The sequence below is a fragment of the Cimex lectularius genome, unplaced genomic scaffold, assembly GCF_000648675.2.
Source record: "Cimex lectularius strain Harlan isolate CLEC.00 unplaced genomic scaffold, Clec_2.1 scaffold79, whole genome shotgun sequence".
Classification (NCBI taxonomy): Eukaryota; Metazoa; Arthropoda; class Insecta; order Hemiptera; family Cimicidae; genus Cimex; species Cimex lectularius.
The window spans coordinates 1,515,013-1,535,353 of record NW_019392727.1 but is presented as its reverse complement, the minus strand read 5'-3'; the positions used below and the strand labels follow the sequence as shown (position 1 = coordinate 1,535,353).

At 33.2% G+C, this 20,341-nt stretch overlaps 1 protein-coding gene across 6 annotated transcripts; it reads right to left on the bottom strand.

Annotated features, from left to right (window-relative positions):
* Nucleotides 1-1,365: 1,365 nt before the first annotated feature.
* LOC106663330 (myotubularin-related protein 8) lies at nt 1,366-19,609 on the bottom strand. 6 transcript variants are annotated; one of them, XM_014388089.2, is made up of 17 exons: nt 11,728-11,893; nt 11,631-11,663; nt 11,416-11,532; nt 11,166-11,328; nt 8,840-8,994; nt 8,658-8,783; nt 8,445-8,579; nt 8,240-8,375; nt 7,902-8,134; nt 7,596-7,846; nt 7,408-7,536; nt 7,166-7,292; nt 6,243-6,344; nt 6,126-6,174; nt 5,923-6,047; nt 5,711-5,867; nt 1,366-1,538 (listed from the first exon to the last, which is right to left on the bottom strand). In XM_014388089.2, the coding sequence occupies exons 1-16, from the start codon at nt 11,869-11,871 to the stop codon at nt 5,718-5,720; spliced, it is 2,175 nt and encodes a 724-aa protein (XP_014243575.2). In that variant the 5' UTR covers nt 11,872-11,893; the 3' UTR covers nt 1,366-1,538; nt 5,711-5,717. The 6 variants fall into 6 exon arrangements, with proteins under 6 accessions (XP_014243575.2, XP_024082511.1, XP_024082510.1 ...); XM_024226743.1 differs by lacking the exon at nt 1,366-1,538 and having other exon boundaries at nt 4,208-5,867; nt 5,929-6,047; nt 11,728-11,894; XM_024226742.1 differs by lacking the exon at nt 1,366-1,538 and having other exon boundaries at nt 4,209-5,867.
* Between the last annotated feature and the right edge of the window lie 732 nt (nt 19,610-20,341).

Here is a 20,341-nt window from a genome sequence, read left to right as displayed (position 1 = left end):
GTCATGCAAAACAATGGGTATCCACCCCAAAAACATATCCACGTTGAAACCAGCCTAGCAGTATTAAAGCAAATATGATTCTAGTGGAAAGGATTAACCTGTAGCTTGATTCTCTTGGTACATTCACACAAGAATCTTGAAATAAAATCTGCTGAAAGATTGATAAAAAATAGTGCAAAACTGATGATTTGCACTCATATATTTTCTCCGCTACCGAGGAAAACATTGAATCATACAAATGTAACCTGACCCAGCTCTAACTCTAACCCTACCTAATCTAACCATTCCCTAAACCTAACCCAACTTATACTTTCAGGTTATATGAAAACGATGACATGAAAAGTCGCATAAACATTTTTTTGATCCAGCGCAATTTGAATTATGACCTGTCTTCATTCCTAACCCAACTCATACTTTCAGGTTACATGAAAAGTCACATAAAAATTTTTTTGATCCAGCGCAATTTGAATTATGGCCTATCTTCATTCCTAGCCCCACCTAACATAACCATTCTTAACCTAAACTAATACAACTCAATTTAACCTAACCCAACTCATTCTTTTAGGTTGTATGAAATCAATGACATAAAAATGGTCACAAAAAAATTCTAGATCCAGCTCAATTTGAATCGCAACCTATCTCCATCCGTAACCCTACCTAACAAAACCATTCTTAACCTAAACTAATACGACTCAATTGAATCTAACCCAACTCATACTGTTAGCTTATATGAAATCAATGAGATGAAAATGTAACATAAAAAAACCCTAGATCATGCTCAATTTGAATGATCTATCTCCATCCCTAACTTATCCAAGGCCATGTGTTCTCTCCGACAACACAAAAATTATCTTGGCCAGCCCAAAAATATCTTTGTTGAAACCATTCTGGCAGTATGTAGAAGCACAATGTAAATCTGGTGAAATGTCCAAAATAATAAAGATGTATCGTAGCTTAATTGTCTTCAATAATCTTGATTTTTTCATTGGTTTCACTGGTTTTGCTTTTCAAACTTTTTTTTTTGCATTTCATTTTACTTAAGCAGTTGGTCTGTGTGTCATTTTATCAGCAATTTTTCTCTTATATGTACATTTTGCCAGCGAGAATAGCGAAATTTGATTTGACTTAGGGAAAAAGAATTCTGAATTGTTGGTAGTAAAGATATGAAATAACCTTTAAATTAATATTTTATTTATAATTATCACATGATAGTATTAAATAAACAGATAATATATTATAATAAAAAAAATATTGCTATTTCTATACTTTTTTACATTTTAAACTATATATAAACAAGTTAACATTATTTACATAATGCAAATACAAACAAAAGATCACAGTCTTGAATATTAACAAAATCAGCTTTTTTAAATTATTCTTTATTTTATACTTTGTCTTAGAGAATATCCTATTGAAAAACATTATATAAAATAATTAGGCAGACATGCAGCTAAGACAAAAACGAAACAGAAGAGAAAAAAATATACAAGTGTATTTAATGCAGAACAGTGGTTTCTTTTAAGGCACACGGGAACAATCTAAAACATTCATTTCATAACAAAAATTATACGTGTGGCAAAATTTTCCAGCGAAAAAAATGCATATGGTACAAAAGAAAACATATTCTTGGTAAATATATTTTAAAAATAGTTAACTGGAATGGTTTATATTAGTTATAAAACCATGAAAAATTTGACTGATTTATGGACTCGATATATTGTAAGTAAAATTTGAACATTAAAACTGTGAAGTAATAAAATTGGAAAATTGTTCAAGTAATAAAATTTCATGATTAGCACATGATTTATGTTTTGGATACTACAAAAAAATTATTACTCAATACCATTACAAAACTTTTATGGGTATGGCAGCTTTTTGATATTCGCAGTTCATTATTTCAATTCATTTACATCAAAACATTGGTATGATTTATGATTAATTTTATATCTTCCGACAATTCGGGGGAAGATCTTTTAAACATCCTACACGAAGTTTACTTCACAACTTGGTTTATTTGATTACTAACACTTATTCACTATTCAGCTTCAACCACACTTTTTCCATACTAAATATAAAAATTAATATTAATCCACATATGTTTAGCAGTTAAATTTTTCATCTCAACCAAGACCTTAGATAAAAATAATAAATAATAGAAAAATTAATCTTGTTCTTGAACATAGTTTGTGGTCACAGGACCAAACCCTCCAACATTTTTTTTTTTTTAATTAAAAACAATGGCACCATTTGTAAAAATTTTTTATATTTATGTATCTATCTAGAGGACAATAGGTTTATAAACCACACATCATATTGAATTATTTTACATTTAGACATTTGAAAATTTTACCATTTTTTCTGACACAAAATCTGCTGTGATTATCAAAATATTTTGTACTGACATTCTACTTACGCCCAGAAGGGATTTCATGTAATATTAACACCAAGAATTCGTTTCCCAAAACATAACGGGTCTTAACATGTTCAACGCAGGCTGGAACTTCCATTTTCACACTACTGGGTGTTTTTTATTTTTATTTTTTTAAATTAATCTTATACAGACCTGCCTGCAGGTTGAATACTTTGGCTCCTGTGAAGGTCAGCCGCACTGAACGTGTTAATGCATTTTAAAAAACAAGTCTAAGAAAATTTAAAAAGCCAATTGATGGAAAAACTAAATTGTAAGACTAATAATGGTTAATACTCCACAAAATCCCTTCCTTTTTTCAAGATTTGCTGACATTTTTCTTTCTATATGATAGTTTTTCACTTCTGTTATGACTAATTAATTGACTTAAAATCACATCTAAATGTTGTCTTGAATTTTTTTTCTTCAAACAATTGAAAAGGGACATATTTTTTGTTAAGCTAGAAATTTGTTTTTATGGTTTTAACACGTTGGGTGCAAAGATGATTTTGGTATTGTTCCATTTTGATACAAGCAGAAGAACAGAATATAAGATGAATCATTATAGTGCACAAACACATGAAACTCGCACATCATGCAACTGTTCGTCACTTTTTAAAAGATCTTTTTTTGATAAACATAACAATTATAAATACATATTGGATAATAAATGATGATGACTTAAAACCGTTAACACTTTCAATGCGGGACTGTTTTTGCTGGCAACCCCCATTATGGGTATATTTTTTAAAACATATTTTTTGGTAAAGTACATAATAACAATTATTTAGGCATATTAACATCATATTTGTCAATAAAATTTAAAATTTTGAAAAACCAACAAAGTTGGTTGGAGGTATATTTACTCCTCCATAGCGCGTGAAAATCTGAATTATGCAATCCGCACAACTTGCCTCGTAAAATCGCAATCCTCCAACGTTCAATAATAACTTTTAAATTTTAAATGCTTATTTTTACAGATTATTTTTGTAATGGAATGAAAATGTATAACTTTTGAAATTTCAAATTTGCAAGGCACTTTTTAAAACGAACTCCAAGGGATAATCCCGGCACCTCATCGCAACCTGGGCAAATGTACTAACTTGTGCCTTTCCAAGTCTCTATTTCGAATAATGGAATAAAATCCATTTTTTTCTTCCTTATCTTCATTTTTTCATCGTCATCTGCTTCCGCTTTATCGCTAACGCCCTCCTTCAATAGTTTTAAAAAATCCTCTTAATTCATTTAATATTAATTGTTCTTACGTTTTAATTTTTTTGATAGGTGGCTCCCCTTTTAAATTCAACTGCCCAGAGGGTTCATATGTTGCTGGTACCTATCTATTTCTAAACTTTTATAAGGCACTATGTTATAAAGGAAAAATCACAATAAACAGTTGCTTCCTCATTACCGACGGTTACTATTATTTTCATCAATTGTTTGTAAATAAAAAATATTTTATATAAAAAAGTCGTTAGTTACTTAGCAAATTTGGGAATGTGTTAAAACGCAAAGCTAGAAATGCCAAGAACGTATCCTCAACTACTGAAAGTGCTTTTTATTTTTTCGTTTTTGTGAACAAAAACAACTGAAATAACATAACAAATGATACAAAATAAAAATAAAATCAAAATCAGTGTAAAAGAAAAAGTATAAAATTGATACTAGATACTTTTTGAAAAAGTTGGTAAAAGAACACAAAAAAATTTTTAAAATTATTTTTTGATTTATTGTACTTTTCTATCTTTTTTTAAATAGAAATAATACTAATACCTATTTTTAAAACATTAAAAATAAGTTTAATTACCAAATGATAGAGAAATCTAAATTTAAAAAAAAATTAAGTTCAAATTAAAATAATAATCAAAAACGGCTTGCAGTCTAAGGTAGGTAAATTCAAATTGAAGGTTTGGTGAAAAGGACAATATGAGAAAACAAAACTAATGTTATCTACAGCACTAATAAGACTAGTCAATTTTTGGAAAGGGAGGAGGTAAATTGAAAGTATTAATTGAAACAAATTGAGGAACAGTAAAGAAATAATTTGAAAACAAGATTTTTAATACTTGATCAAAATACCCTGACCATCCTAGTGTATTGCTGTGGCGCTGCTTCTTGCACCAAAGACATCAAAGCGAGCATCGTAAAGTGCCAAACAACTATCACTCTGCCGACTTCAATTGTGCTTTTTAAAAGGGGAAATCTACAGATAAATATCTGACATTGAATTGAATAATTACTATAAATGCTCTTGTGTTTCAATAAATTACCGGGCAGAAAATTTCATCAACAACCAACTCTTAGATTCCAAGCCTTGAACTATGAAATAAAAACAAAGAACAGCGGGTAAAATCAGAACAGCAGCTGTGAATACTGTAATACAAGCATAAAACCATTTCCATCTTTTAAAAAAAGTTACTAGAAAAGACATGTTTGGGATACATGTGTGGACAAGTTGCACCCCTAAGCCCCTGTTGAGTGGCCCTGACATCTGAAAAAGGAAAACAAGTCGTAGCCAAGCCAGTTGAGTGTGGAATTTTTTTTTCTGTTTAATTTTGGCTAAATCCCACTTCTGAGATGCTACATCTATTTTTAAACATACAGTTATACGGTAAATTTTATGAACTTGACTCTGCCAATCCACAAGGATTCAGATAAAAATGGAAAGTACAATGCCTCTTTTGCTGCACCAAACGTGTTAACAAGAATTTATTTTTTACAACTAATTTTATAAGAAAAAAAACACATGTAACACTTAGTTGTTTGAACCAACAATAGTAAATGCAGTATTATATACAGGGTAATCCAAAATGAGTGCTCAAAAATAAATGTTAAGTGTCAAAGCTAGGCATAGGACAAAATTTTGCTTTGGGGTTACGAATGTGATGTTAAATTTTTTTAAAGATTTCTATGAATAAGTAGAGTTGAACTGTTTGATGGTAAAATTAGCTCATAATATTGAAGATAGTCGGTTAGGATTTGGTTCATTCATACAGGATATATTAGTTCTGTAAAATTAGTAAATTAGCAAGCAAGGTTTTTAAGGAAATAAATTTTAAAAAATTTAGAAAATACTCGACTTTTGGTCAGATTGAAAAAATTTTGCATTTACCAAAAACTTAACCTTTCATTAAATCAACTATAAACCAACTATTAAGGTAGAATTATATCCTAAATGCACATTTGTGAATCAACAATTTTGTTTTTATTTTATTTGATATTTTATAGTGCTGTTTTGCCGATATTGGATCACCCCGGATATAATAGTAATTACTATAAACATAGGTAGTCAAATTTTACCACCTGATTATCACGGAGTTTCAGCTGATGATGAGCGATTCAATTTTTGGTAACATGGATGACAGACAGGAACTGCACACTGGCTCAAGTGGCCAGGAAGAGTTATATGCTTTTCGATACAGCGAGTACAAAATATATTCCCACACTGCCAACAGTGATACTAAAAAAAAAATTTTGTAAAAAAAAATTATTACCCTCTAATTGTTTTGATTTACCTTTACCATACTATGGTCAGAAGGAGCTGTACATTCAAAGCACTTGACGTTTCTGAGTGTTTTCCAATCTAATGCGAGCGCAGTTAAATCATCGCTTAATGAATCGATTGATTTCTTGTTTAGATCTGCACAAAACAGAAAATTTTGAAAATCGAGACTTAAAAAGAAAGTTACAATAATTACGAAAAAAATAATATGCTTACCAAAAGGATTACTTTTAACTAATGGAACAGCATTCTTCAAAACGTCTTCCTTTTTTTTATCAAATAACAAATCATAATTATAAGATTCATTTAAATATGGTAAACATCAAAAATTACCTGCTCATTTACCTTATTGCCAGTGCATGATGCTGAATTTATTTTTTCATACATCTTTTTGCCTTGAGGATCACTCAATAGTTTTGTGAGTGCATTAATTTTCTGTAAACAATCAACTTAATTTTTTTAAAGTGTTAAGAAACTTTTCAAATTTGCTTGATTAATAATAAAACAATAGTACATTGATAAGTAACACATAGGTCTTAAAAGTTTTGCAATTTTGTTTTGTTAACGGATATCTGATATAAATGGCACACACAAATAAATTAAAACTTAATTCAGAAATAATAAAAATAGTAATAAATTAAAAACATTGACAGCATTTTTTATTAGTGTCTAAGCATTTGGTGGGGCATTTTCGATAAAAACCCCGAGACACATACACTTATTTTTTCTCTAGTTTCTCATGAATCAAAAAGTTTTGATCTAACTCACCAGAACAGCAGAATACAAATAGGAACTTAACTTTTTTAAAAGGCAACATACTGCTGTTAGGTAGTGGGCTAAAATTTGCACTAGGCTGAATTGCACTTTAATGAGGTATATCCAGAGCGTACCATTGGTCGATATTATTTGAGGGAATTGTTGCAAAAAATTTCTTTTGATACCATGAGAAATTAAATTACTATCAATTGAAAAGATAAATAAATAAATCAGTAATTTGTTGAAGAAGAAGGAAATTTCATTTTTCCGAAAAGCAATGTTCAAAACATTTGTTTGCCAATAGTCTGAGAGCGGTTGTTCCAAATTAAAAACCGTTTACACCATTGTAATCAGCGTCAAAAAATTTCAAAATACATTGACGAGCAATTTAGTATGTTGCCATTTGAAATAGTTAAGCTCCCCTGTATTATCCTACTAAATCAGGTACACTTTAACAATTGAGAGTAAATCAAACAGGATCTAAAATAAACAGATCTTACTTTTTGTAGTAGTTTGATATGTTCTTCTAATGAATTGCTATGATTGGAAGCAACTAGCAGGGATTCACTCACACTCTCTCTGGGATGGACGCCACTTTCAAAACGACAGTACATTCCTCTCCAAAACCTTTAAAGACAATTTTTTTTAACTTGATTTAAAAAATTAGGTTTTGCAATTTAACCGGTAGGATATTATATATAATTATGAAGAATCATAAGTGTAATAAATCGTTTTATTTTACCTTATATTCTGGGGTATGAGGTTTGGTCTTAGAACTCCTTCGCAAAATTTCGGATTATACAGTGGATTTATATATTCTCGCATATGATTTGCCATGAAGCCCCATAATGAGAAAGTCCTTTCACTTAATCTATAACAGAAAGATCATATTAAAAAAAATCTTTTAATCAAAACTATTTATTACACTACCTAAGTTCTATTCTTTCTTTTTCACAATTTCCTATGAATGTTCCATATAAACAAGAACTCGTATTATCATGGATCGCAAATAAAAAGCTTTCATTAAACTGGAAAGCCGTTGGAAAATCTTCCATCAATTGCCACGTACATTCGATAAACTGTGTAAATACTGGAGAGACTTCTTTGGTCTCGCCGGCCAAATGGCCGATTCGATCTGTGAACTTATGGCCAAAACTAAGCCAGTCTTTTTCAATTAGGGCCTGCAATAAATAATGAATAAGAAAACAGTCTGACTTATGGAATATTTTATCCGACCTGGAAGCCTTGTATTGTTCTATAAAACGGGTCCAAAAGCATGGCAGCAAGTGAGCACACTTGCGCAGTTCTGTCCCAACCGTCGCTGCAGTGCACTAAAACGTTAACCCCGGACTCTACGGCCTGAGCAATAAACCAACTCGTGTCGAGAATAGATTTTATATGCTTTAACCAACCGCTGCTTTCTAATCCGCTTAAAAATCCTGACATGGAGGGCCATTTGAGTTCACAAGCTGAAAATGTTTGTCTGTTTTGTACATCAATCGGAAACATCAAACTCATTCAGTAAAATGTAAATTTCTATATGTAATGTTACAAATTAATAATACAACACTTACTTTCAATTAGTTTCATGAGTCCATTTCTCATCACATGAATGTTCTCAATACCCATAAAGCTGAATTTTATATTATCATAAAAATTTTCATTTTCATATCCTCCTTTTCCTTTCGCTCTATTTGCCATTGCGTTTATCTAAAAATTCGATTATATGATATATAATCCTCCTTTACGGAATAGTTCAACAGTAAAAAAACACAATACCAATGGCCTTGTATCTACAACAACCATATGAGGTGCAGTTGGATTAGTAGCAATGATACAATTTAACATTTGTTCATCTTCTAAACACCTTGCATTAAATCCAGATAACGGCTGACTGCATCTACATATTGCAGCCTGTTCATATTAACAAATTTTCAATAAATAAAAAATCCTGTATTGTAAATTCCATTTTTTTATATATATTTATAATACCTTATTTTTATGTAGGTAAGTTAAAACAGGTAGTCGTCCTTTACTCCTGAACTTGGAACTGCCAGTTAAAATGGTAGTATTTGCCGTAGACGGAACAAAAAGTAAACTAGGATATGTGTCGCAGAGCTGGAAATATTGATCGCGTTAAATAAAACAAGAAACTGTTTTTGAAGCTCACTCACCTCATAATCTTTGTTGAGGAGGGTGAGGCTCCACTGCTCGTTTGGGACTCTCATTCTTTGAAATTCCGCTTGAAGATCGAAAAAATTCCATCCAGCGGTTTTAGGAATGTTTTCACAATTGGAAGAGCGAAAACAAAAAAGGTCTTCCACTTTTTCTAAATGAAGCATGACAAATATCAATACACAGTTACAGTTATAAGTAGACTCTTGTTATCCAAGCTAAACACCATTATACATTCCAAGTATCACCGCAGATACGAACCAATTCGAATTTCAGGTTTTAAAGCATTTTTTCTATCTGCATATCAATCAGACACTTTCCGTATTGCCTGTGCCTATCATCAATGTTATGTATCATAATTCACTGATTTCGTGGTCCGCTTGACCAATTAATATCTTCCCATAACTGAAAAATGGCAAAAAGGAGGGAAAATTCAAAAGGTGGGGTTGAGATGGGAAGTTAGTGTCCGAGTGGACCGAGGTCACGATAGATCAAGTGGTAGAGCAGTGGTGTATCTAGCCAAAGATCGTGGGTTCAAATCTCGCTCATGCCATTGACTTTTTAATCTCAACTAAAATCCTTAATTAATTGTAACTTATCTACATATATTTCAGGTTTTTTCAATAAGAAAAATGCAATGTACGGTAATATACGTAAGTTTATTCCACACAAAAAGCAATATGTACATATATACATCAACAGGAATCCACACGACATCGAAACAAACGAGAAAAAATTATTAGGGGCCCGAAAAAAGAACAAATTTATAAGAGAGATAAATTAAATTACACAGTTAGATGAATCAGCGAAGTTTGCTCTTTCACCTTTCTCAAAAAATATTGTTATAGGAGGCTGCTTTGTCTAGTTTTCAACTGCTGGAAATTTTTTCGAAGAGGGTCCATTGCTTGAGTTGCAGTCTTGTTACGTTGATGCTTCATTCCCCTATTGGAACATATTCTATGATTTTATCTTTCAACTTATGAGCTAATCATAAATCGAAAGATTTCTCTCAATTTTTCTAATGTCTGTTCCTGTTTTTGTTATATTTTTACCCTCTTCTTCATCCTCTTGTGCAGTCAATTTGATGAGTTCTTCCAAGTCTTCATTAGTGAAATATTCATGATGTTCACTAATCAAATTTTCCACTTCATGTGCATGTAAATCACTGAATCCTTCTCTACCCACGGATTTAATTATTCTTATAGTCACAAATGACGTCACTCCATAAAGATTTCTAACAAACTTTTACCATTTCTGACTTTAAATTATCCATATCTCCTTTGATAACGATTATTGCATTGAGAACAGTGATTTCCAACATCCTTGACATTAGCTTTGTATCTATCTACATCAAGTGTTTCACAAATCATCTCAAATACGTGCCTTACATAAGCAGCTTCGATGCACCTAATAATCCCTAGGTTCCATAGCTGAAGCAAAGATGTGTTGTGGAAGGAGGAAAATACCAACTGAACATTTTCATTTTTGTTTGTAATGGACTGAGGGCGACCAGGTGCATTGTTGAGCACCAACAAAACCTTGAAAGGCAACCCTTCCTTTTCTAAATATTTTTTAACTTTGAGAACAAAACAAAAATTAAATCATTCTTCAGAAAAAAGAACATCAGTGATCTCACGCCTTGGCATTGTGCTGCCAAAATACAGGTTGGCTAAGGTTTTTTTGATCTGTAGACAACGCCTATTTTTATCATATGATAGCCACATTGCCACATAAACCCCATGTTAAGCGATCTTTGAATGCCTTGAAACCAGAGGATTGTCAGGCAGTTTTGACTAGAATTTGGACTTTATCACTTCTTGAAAACACTTCTAGTCTTTTCTTCATTTTTGAAGTAGATTTGTGATCACTTTTTGCATGTTTTGGTGTCATTGTCTTAATTAAAAACTGAATAGAAATTATGTACATACATAAATGTACAGCAAATTTGTTATGAACCGGTAAACAAAAGCGAGAGCAGGCAAATGGTTGATAGGCAGAAATAGTTTGTAACATGTTATGCTCAGTTGTTTTTCGGTGATTCATCACGTTTCAACTTTCCTCTAAAAATGTGTGGTGTTAATCGATAATTATTCAGAAATCGTCATACTAGACCGCATCTCACGATTTCTGAATAATTTCCTATAAAACTTAACTAGGGGGGCAACCGCGGATAAGTGAAAATACAGATAACAAGAATCTACTATTATTCATATATAAATATATTTTTTCTACCCATACTAACACATAAAGAACTGAGAAAGATTAATCATAATTTTTTTAAAATTATTGGTATGTTATTTACTACTAAATCTGTTTTGTTCTTACCAAGTTGAGACAATTTTAAAAGAGAACTGTATACATCATGGCAAGCCCTTTCACGTGGAATGACAAATGTGACCGAATGAAAAGTTTTACATCTGATCTGCAAAGGACATCCTGATGTTGAAATTGGCAGTTTCTCTACCGATGCAATATGGAGCAGTAAAATCTGAAATATAATCCCACGTCCACGTTAATATTTCTAAATATTTAAAATTTTATCAATCCGAAGACTCAAAATAACAATAGTTCTTACCCATGTCTCTTTATTAGTCTCAGTTTCAACAAATATAAGATGAGTTGCAGTTACAAACAAGTTTCCAAAACAGAGCTTTCTTGCGTTGTAACGATCCAACATACGAACATTTTCAATCTGAAAAATTACACGTCATTAGAGAATGCGTAATAAACGTTGTAAAATTTGTATAAATAGACCTAATTACTCAAGAAATGCGCAGTAATTCTACTTACACAACCATAAAATGAAGCATTTACTATTATCAGCTAATGAAAACAATGAAGCAAAATGAAAAATAAGCACAAAGAAGGGAAGAATCAAAAGAAAAACCTTTCTTCTAGCCTGGAATAACGAACACGATATCATGGCTACAACAGTGCCCAGCGTCTCAACGCGAAGAAATGTCAATGTTTCTTCATGAGTTGTCGTTTGGTGGAATCCAGGGTATGGCATGAAAGAATTGAGTATATTCATAAATTATTTACGATTGGCAATAATAAAATGGTAAATGAAAATATACCTCTTATATATATATTACATAGTATTTTAAATGATCAAATCTACAAAACAAAACTAACAAAAAAATCTCCAAATGAAAATAAACTGATTTTTATTAAATGACTTAAATATGTGGTGTTTTATATGGTGATTGATTAATGGGACATACATTTCTGTGAGTACCAAATATTAAGGGGTATCATAAAAAAGAAAAAACAGAACCAATTAAGAGTATCACTTATAGAGGACCCATAAATAGTAGAATGATCCTAGAATTATCAACCAGCCTTTAATTGCACAAGTAAAGATACCAACATTAAAACATTTGGAGCAAACTTTATAATAGTTATTTCACATTGTTCTCAATTAAAAAGCCATGTGCTATGGCCAGGATTCGAATCCGGAACTGTTAGTGGGAAAATACGAGACAGGCACTCTAACCACTCAGCCAATGCAGTCGCTTAAAAATATTGTTGTGAACTTTTTAAACATTTTTCTACATAGCTTATAATTTGTCCTCCTGATGGAGCTTTCAAGTTTGATTTTCTTAAAATTTATACACTGGTCATATAATTTTTAATCTCACAATAGGATAGAATGTTAAACAGTAGAACAATAAAAATATCTATAAACATAATAATTTTACACTCCATATGTGAGTGATAATAACACTCAAATAGATATAATAAATCTATTTATTTTTATTGTATACAGGGTGAATTGCTACTCGTGCTACAAACTTCTCCAGTAGATTCTTCACCCTAAAATGAACAAAAAAGTTCATATTGTCCATGGTCCGATTCTCAACCATTTCAGAGTAATTTCGCTTTTTATCGATTTTGAAAGATATCACGTCCTGGCGTCGGAAAATCGTGATATCTTTTAATCTAAACATTTCTCTGAAAATCTAATAGCACCGTTGAAATTCCCGTTAATTTTTCAATAAGAAGATGACGGTGGCAAAATGTTTGGGCTAATTTTTTGTGTTTTATTTCAGCCAGAACTACAAAAAGAGTGGAAAATTGTGTAAATCGGAAAGTGTATAAAGTAATCCAGAGTTTCTAATTTTAGTCTCAGAAGGCAGCAAATTTGAGGAAAACTACCTGATTTAATAACGCTTCCAACGCACTCGTCATTTTCTTATTTAGTGGTTGTGAGACCAAGATGTTGATGACAAAAAGAGAAAAAATGGTGGTTCAAGGATTGCTAATGTTTGAGAGTGACTTGCTACTCGTGCTACAAACTTCACCAGTAGATTCTTGACCCTAAAATGAACAAAAAAGTTCATATTGACCATGGTCCGATTCTCAACCATTTCAGAGTAATTTCGCTTTTTATCGATTTTGAAAGATATCACGTCCTGGCGTCGGAAAATCGTGATATCTTTTAATCTAAACATTTCTCTTAAAATCTATAAGCACCGTTGAAATCCCCGTTAATTTTTAGAGAGAATCAAAATCATAATTCCATTGAAATTTTTTAATTTAATTTAATGCCCATTTAGTATGTAATGCTTAAGAAGTTTACAAACAGCTAGAAGGTCAAGGAAGAAAGACCCAAACGTTTTGCCACCTTCATCTTCTTATTGAAAAATTAACGGGGATTTCAACGGTGCTTTTAGATTTTCAGAGAAATGTTTAGATTAAAAGATATCACGATTTTCCGACGCCAGGACGTGATATCTTTCAAAATCGATAAAAAGCGAAATTACTCTGAAATGGTTGAGAATCGGACCATGGTCAATATGAACTTTTTTGTTCATTTTAGGGTCAAGAATCTACTGGTGAAGTTTGTAGCACGAGTAGCAAGTCACTCTCAAACATTAGCAATCCTTGAACCACCATTTTTTCTCTTTTTGTCATCAACATCTTGGTCTCACAACCACTAAATAAGAAAATGACGAGTGCGTTGGAAGCGTTATTAAATCAGGTAGTTTTCCTCAAATTTGCTGCCTTCTGAGACTAAAATTAGAAACTCTGGATTACTTTATACACTTTCCGATTTACACAATTTTCCACTCTTTTTGTAGTTCTGGCTGAAATAAAACACAAAAAATTAGCCCAAACATTTTGCCACCGTCATCTTCTTATTGAAAAATTAACGGGAATTTCAACGGTGCTTTTAGATTTTCAGAGAAATGTTTAGATTAAAAGATATCACGATTTTCCGACGCCAGGACGTGATATCTTTCAAAATCGATAAAAAGCGAAATTACTCTGAAATGGTTGAGAATCGGACCATGGACAATATGAACTTTTTTGTTCATTTTAGGGTGAAGAATCTACTGGAGAAGTTTGTAGCACGAGTAGCAATTCACCCTGTATATTGTGGATAGTTATAGGGCCAGCGAAATACACTGGTCATCATCAGCCCTCTCCTTCCATGCTCAAGGTATGGATAGTATGGTATAATGTATATAATATATATAATATATATAGGAGTCCAAGTCTTCTGTTGTCTTTTAAGTCTTGTGTGGGGATTCCACGTGTCTGCTGTCTAGGTATTTGACCTGAGTGGAAGTCGGTATTTCTTTGTTGTTGATGTCAGTGGAGGGCAAGACTATTTTTTCAATATGAACATACACTAAGTGCATTTTCCTTTATTCAATCTTTCCCTCTACTTTTGCACCAGTCTTCGATCAGCTCAAGGTGTTCTTGGATATTGGAGGTACCTTGGGAAGGATTCAAGCTAGAAGACAGAATTACGGTATCGTCTGCATAGGTTATATGATGGTACTGGGGTGTGCAGGTAGGTCAGCAGTATAGATGATGTAAAGGATGCTCCCTTGTGGGACGCTGGCTTGTATCGGTCTGATCTCCGAGACCTCGTTGCTACACCTCACTCTGAAGCAGTGTTGGTTAGATACGATTTCAGGGTAAGTTAATAAAGAGTGGGTAGGAAGCATATGAGTATAAAGCATGCCCAGGTGCCAGACCCTATCAAAAGGTTGTGCTGCATCTAGGAACACACCCAATATTCTTTGTTCTCAAGAGCAGAGGAGATAGTGTTGACAACTCTGAAACATAGTTGGATCGTAGAATGATGTGGACAGAAGCTGAATTAGTGAAAGGTAATTATTTGATGAGTATCTAGGTTGGGGATTAATCAAGTTAAAAGGAGTTGTTCGGGGATTTTGGACATTGCAAGAAGAAGGCTGATGAATTTGTAAACGGATATGTGATTGGGAGGTTTGTGAACTTTAGGAATGAGAATAATGACAGAATATTTCCATGATTACTCCTGGTAATTTTAGGATGGCATTATATATTGTGGTTAGCCTTTTGTGGTAGGTAATTTGTTAATTTAATAATTAAATTTCCAAAAATAAGAACTGCTTCTCATTCACACTTTTATTCAAACAAATGGCATATATTTTATTCATTTGTGCCGGAGTACTTGATATTGCTCGGTCAAGACTAATTCCTCCATATTCACTAATAAATAACATACACGTACAAATATTTATGAACCTGAAGTCTGTGCACACTCCTATTTCTTTTCTCGCAATATTCCACTGTTTTAAATAATAGATTTGTTAACAATTTCAAGCTTTAAGCACCAATTTTATAGCTCAAGTTGTTAGTTGTATAGTAACCAACTGTGGATGCAGTGAAACTTTGGGCCAGCTTGTCTCGAAGAAATGAATCAAATTTAAATCAGTTTAAATTGGACTTTAGGATGATAGCATGCACCCGCCTGGCATAAATCACATTTTGTAATTCCTTGAGGAAGTGTAAACTAAAAGAAAGTAATATTTTTCTTTTGTACGTTCAGCGATCAATCAATTACTCTTGGTAGAACACTGCTGACATCGTCTGAAATGTGCATTAATGTCTTGCAGTGCAAATACAACAATACAGTGTGATGTTTTCTCGACATTATTCACATTTGGAGAGGGAAAAAAATAAAATATTGTTTTATTAAATGTTTTTGTTAAGGTCAGCTTAAATCTACCGTTAGAGTGTAATTCTTCACCAAATCTTCACTTCACCATGACCCAACCTTAGCAATTATGTCGGACTTTACATAATCTACGATGATCAAGGATCATTGTCAATAAGTTAATAATCTGGTTTGGGATGTTATTGGGTATGTGGTCCTTCAATGAATCATGCACTGTATTATACAGTTGCCAAGCTTTCGGCTCTATATTTGGCCTTCCTCAGGGCAATGTATGACGTCCTAAATAAAAATAATAATGTAATAACCATTTAAAAGTCAACGATTTTTTAAATACACCTCTCTACACGTTTTTAACAGAAATTCCTGTTTTTTTTTTTTTTTTTTTTTTTTTTTTTTTTTTTTCTGCTAATTAATAAATTTCTGTTAAAAACGTGTAGAGAGGTGTATTTAAAAAAGTGTTGACTTTTAAATGGTTATTACATTATCATTTTTATTTAGGACGTTGTACATTGCCCTGAGGAAGGCCAAATATAGAGCCGAAAGCTTGGCAACTGTATAATACAGTTATTCAGATATCGTGAGATGCGGTCGGGTGTGATGTAGGTTTCAGAAAAACATTTTCTTTATCGTGTATAATACAGTGCATGATTCATTGAAGGACCACATACCCAATAACATCCCAAACCAGATTATAATCAAAGTTGGTCGATAACTGAACAACCTCGTAATAAGTTAATAGACATGATTAGAATATGAATGAGTGTTTTTTTTATCTTTCTTTAAAAAACATACAATTAAAAAAAAACATTAATGAAAAATTGTAATTATGAGAGTTTATAGAATGAGTTTAATTGATAATACTGTGCCAGGGGGACCAGTTTGTTAAACCCTGACAGGACAAAACTAAGAACTTCATTTAATGAAAATTACCTTAGCCTCACGCAAGGTAAAGGCAAAAAGCATTTGGAATTGTATCGAATCCCTGGCAGAACTCACCTGACTGCAAGGGTCCCTGGGCATTCGGGACGTAAGTATGAGTATTGGCGTATTGGCCAAAAAAAGGAGCCCCCTTTTTTTTTTCTTTAAATGAAAATTGCCTTAGCCTCACGCGAGGTAAAGGCAAAAAGCATATGGAATTGTATCGAATCCCTGGCAGAACTCACTTGATACTGGCATAGGTCCCTGGGCATTCGGGACTTAAGTCCTGAGAAAGTGGATTATTGGCCAAAAAAAGGAGCCCCGAACCCTACCTTGCCAAAAAAAAGTATGAATCCAAAATGGATCCTTAATGAGTCCAAAACCTAGTTGAGCAACACCCCAGGCATGAGACATTCGAAGAGATTCATAGAAGGGCATTACTTACAAAAGAATTACTGGGCGGCAACAGAAACAGAACCTGGATTCCGGTTGGACTCCTGACATGGCACTGCTGAAGAAGGCATATGCACCAGATACGAGTACAAACACTGAGCAGATACTGCCAGGATGAAGAGGAGGAATTCACTGTGTTGACGTTTTCTCGACATTATTCACATTTGGAGAGAGGGAAAAAATAAAGTATTGTTTTACTAAATGTTTTAGTTAAGGTCGGCTTAAATGTACCGATGGAGAGTAATTATTAACCGTATTTTACACTTCACCTTGATCCAACCTCAGCAATCAGTAGGACTTTATACAATCTGCGATGATCAAGGGTCATCGTCATTAAATTAATAGACATGATTAGAATATGAATGAGTGTTTTTTTTTTCTTTAAAAAATCATTTTAAAAAAGAGTTTAATGAAAAAATAGATTCATGTACGTTTATAAAATGAATTTAATTGATAATATTGTGCCAGGGGGAGCAGTTTGTTAAACCATGACATGAACCTCATTTAATGAAAATTGTCTTAGCCTCACACGAGGTAAAGGCAAAAAGCACATGGAATTGTATCGAATCCCTGGCAGAACTCACTTGATACTGGCATAGGTCCCTGGGCATTCGGGACTTAAGTAATGAGGAAGTGGATTATTGGCCAAAAAAAGGAGCCCCGAACCCTACCTTGCCAAAAAAAAAGTATGAATCCAAAATGGATCCTTAATGAGTCCAAAACCTAGTAGGCACAATATCAATGGTACAATGTAGGAGAATTGTCGGTAGAACATGTGGTATCAAACGCATGTACAGCCAAATAGCTATATACAATATATGGCTATATGCAATTATTCTACCTAGATTATTTTTCGCAGCTTTAGTATGGTGGAAAGGTCTAGAAAATAAAGGGAACAGGGGGTAACAAATTAAGGTCATTTCAAAGACTAGGTTGTTTTATGATGACAGGAGCATTTTCAAATACACCCACCCCAACTTGAAATCATAACCAATACCACATCTCTACACATTGAGGTAAGGTCAGAGCACTAATCAGTTGCTACAGATTAACTAGCAAAGTCAGCTGGAATCATAAGTGTAATAACATAGGTCACTCTAAAATCTAACAACTATTGAGTAAGGTTAACGTGATAAAAAGATTAAAACCCCTTCGGGGAAAAAGTACTTTCAGGTAGTCACCCCTTGTGAATATAATTATAGTTTGGATGATGACCATCGCAACATAGACTGCTACACAGATGGTTCACTTATCAAAGGTAGAGGGAGGGGTGCAGGAATCTACATACCTAAGTTAGGAATCAGCTCCTCCCCTCTTGGCAATAACACCTCCGTTTTTCAGGCGGAAATCTGGGCCATTAATGTGTGTTGTAGAACACTTATGGAAAATAAAATTACGGGAAAAGAGATTAGAATTTTTCTGACAGGCTAGTCTTAGGTCATTACTCACCTGACCCCTGCATGGGTCCCTGGGCATTCGGGACATGAGTATGAGTGGACATATTGGTCAAAAAAGAAGCCCCGAACCCTACCTTGCCAAAAAAAAGTGCATCCAAAAATGAGTCCAAAACCTAGTTGAGCAACAACGCATGATACATGCGAAGAGATTCATAGAAGGGCATTACTTACAAAAGAATTATTGGGGGCAACTGCAACAGAACCTGGATTCCAGTTGGACTCCTGACATGGCACTGCTGAAGAAGGCACATGCACCAGATAGGAGTGCAGACTCTGCGCAGATACTACCAGGAAGAAGAGGAGCAGAACACGTTTTATGTTTTAATGAGTGCCTATGTGGGTGCAGATTCTTACAAGAGGAAAAGGCGCAAGCAAGATCCTACACTAAACAGACCGCTATGGAGGTTGATTAACAACATGAAGCTAGCCAGAGTTATAAAAAAAATAGAGACGGGCAACAGGACTCAGGTCGACGTGCGGAACGTCCTGTGACTTCCTCATCTATCCCTATCCCCTAATGAAAATTGCTGGACGGCAAATGAGTATGTTGTAGACTTTTACTGCAGAAACTGCACAACTGTTTAAGAAGAGGCATAAGGAGTGACATTGGTTTAAGGGTATAAATTAAAATAAAAATGAAAATTCGAATGGTTCGACGTCAGCATTTTGCTTGTTAAAAAGTTCATAAATAGTCATGTTCAAATCAAAAGAATTTCTCCTTTTTTTATCAATAGTACCCATTTCGCGCTCAACTTACTTTTGGTGTTTTAATTGAATCCATTTGTAGATGCGGCATTCAACTTGGCATCCGCTGGGCCCGGCGAGGAAAATCGTGAACCCGGGGAGGCGGAAAATGCGTGGAAATATTTGTGGAAACCCGAGTAAAATACAAAAACTGGTCGGAAAATTAAAAAATTCAAATTCGAGATACGGAACGGGCCTGGGGGAGGTTCGAAGTGCGATAAGCCGACTGACGGCGTCCCCCACGCCGACCCAAAGGGCAAGTTTGTGTGACATGGGCAAATCGGTTAAAAACATTTATTATCAGTACAAATATTTGACTGTAAAACCCTAATCTTTATGGAAATACGTAACTGTTTTGGACTCTAAAGTTACACTTTTATAAAATAAATTAACTTTTTGTGAACCCACATTTACGTTTTTTTAAGGCAATCAGAAACTTTTTCAATTCATATGCAGGCTTTTTCAAAGATAAATATCCTGTTTTCAAGGCTCATACACAATTTTTCGTACAAAAACATTTAATCTCCAAATTACATCATTTTTAAATAATCAGATTTTACTATTTCCAAATCTATTCTTTTTCTATTCACATGCAGCATTTTTAAGGCTAATTCCTGTTTTCAAGTTTCATACAAAATTGTCAAAACAAAACTTTTTTAAATCAGTTTTTTACTTTTTCCAAGTTAGATTATCGTTTTCCAATTCAAATCCACTTTTTTTCTATTAATTTGCAACATTTTTTAAAATCAAATTCCTAGTTTTCAAGTATCATAGAAATTTTTTCAATACAAAACTTTTGATCTCCAAATTAGGCTGTTTTTAAAAATCAGATTTTTCTCTTTTCCAAGCTAGTTTCCCATTTTTTCAGTCCAATTCCACTCCTTCTTTATATTATAACTCTTATGCAAGTCAAACTCCACACAAAATTAACCCTTTTTTAAATCAAAGTTAACCCTGTAAACATAGTTTTT

Excerpts from the sequence above, each read along its gene's own strand:
- LOC106663330 (XM_014388089.2), bottom strand. The coding sequence starts at position 11,871 with ATGAATATACTCAATTCTTTCATGCCATACCCTGGATTCCACCAAACG. Across the intron at positions 8,995-11,165 it reads TTTAAAATTGTCTCAACTTG|AAAAAGTGGAAGACCTTTTT; the intron begins GTAAGAACAAAA and ends TGCTTCATTTAG. Across the intron at positions 8,784-8,839 it reads TCCTCAACAAAGATTATGAG|CTCTGCGACACATATCCTAG; the intron begins GTGAGTGAGCTT and ends CAATATTTCCAG.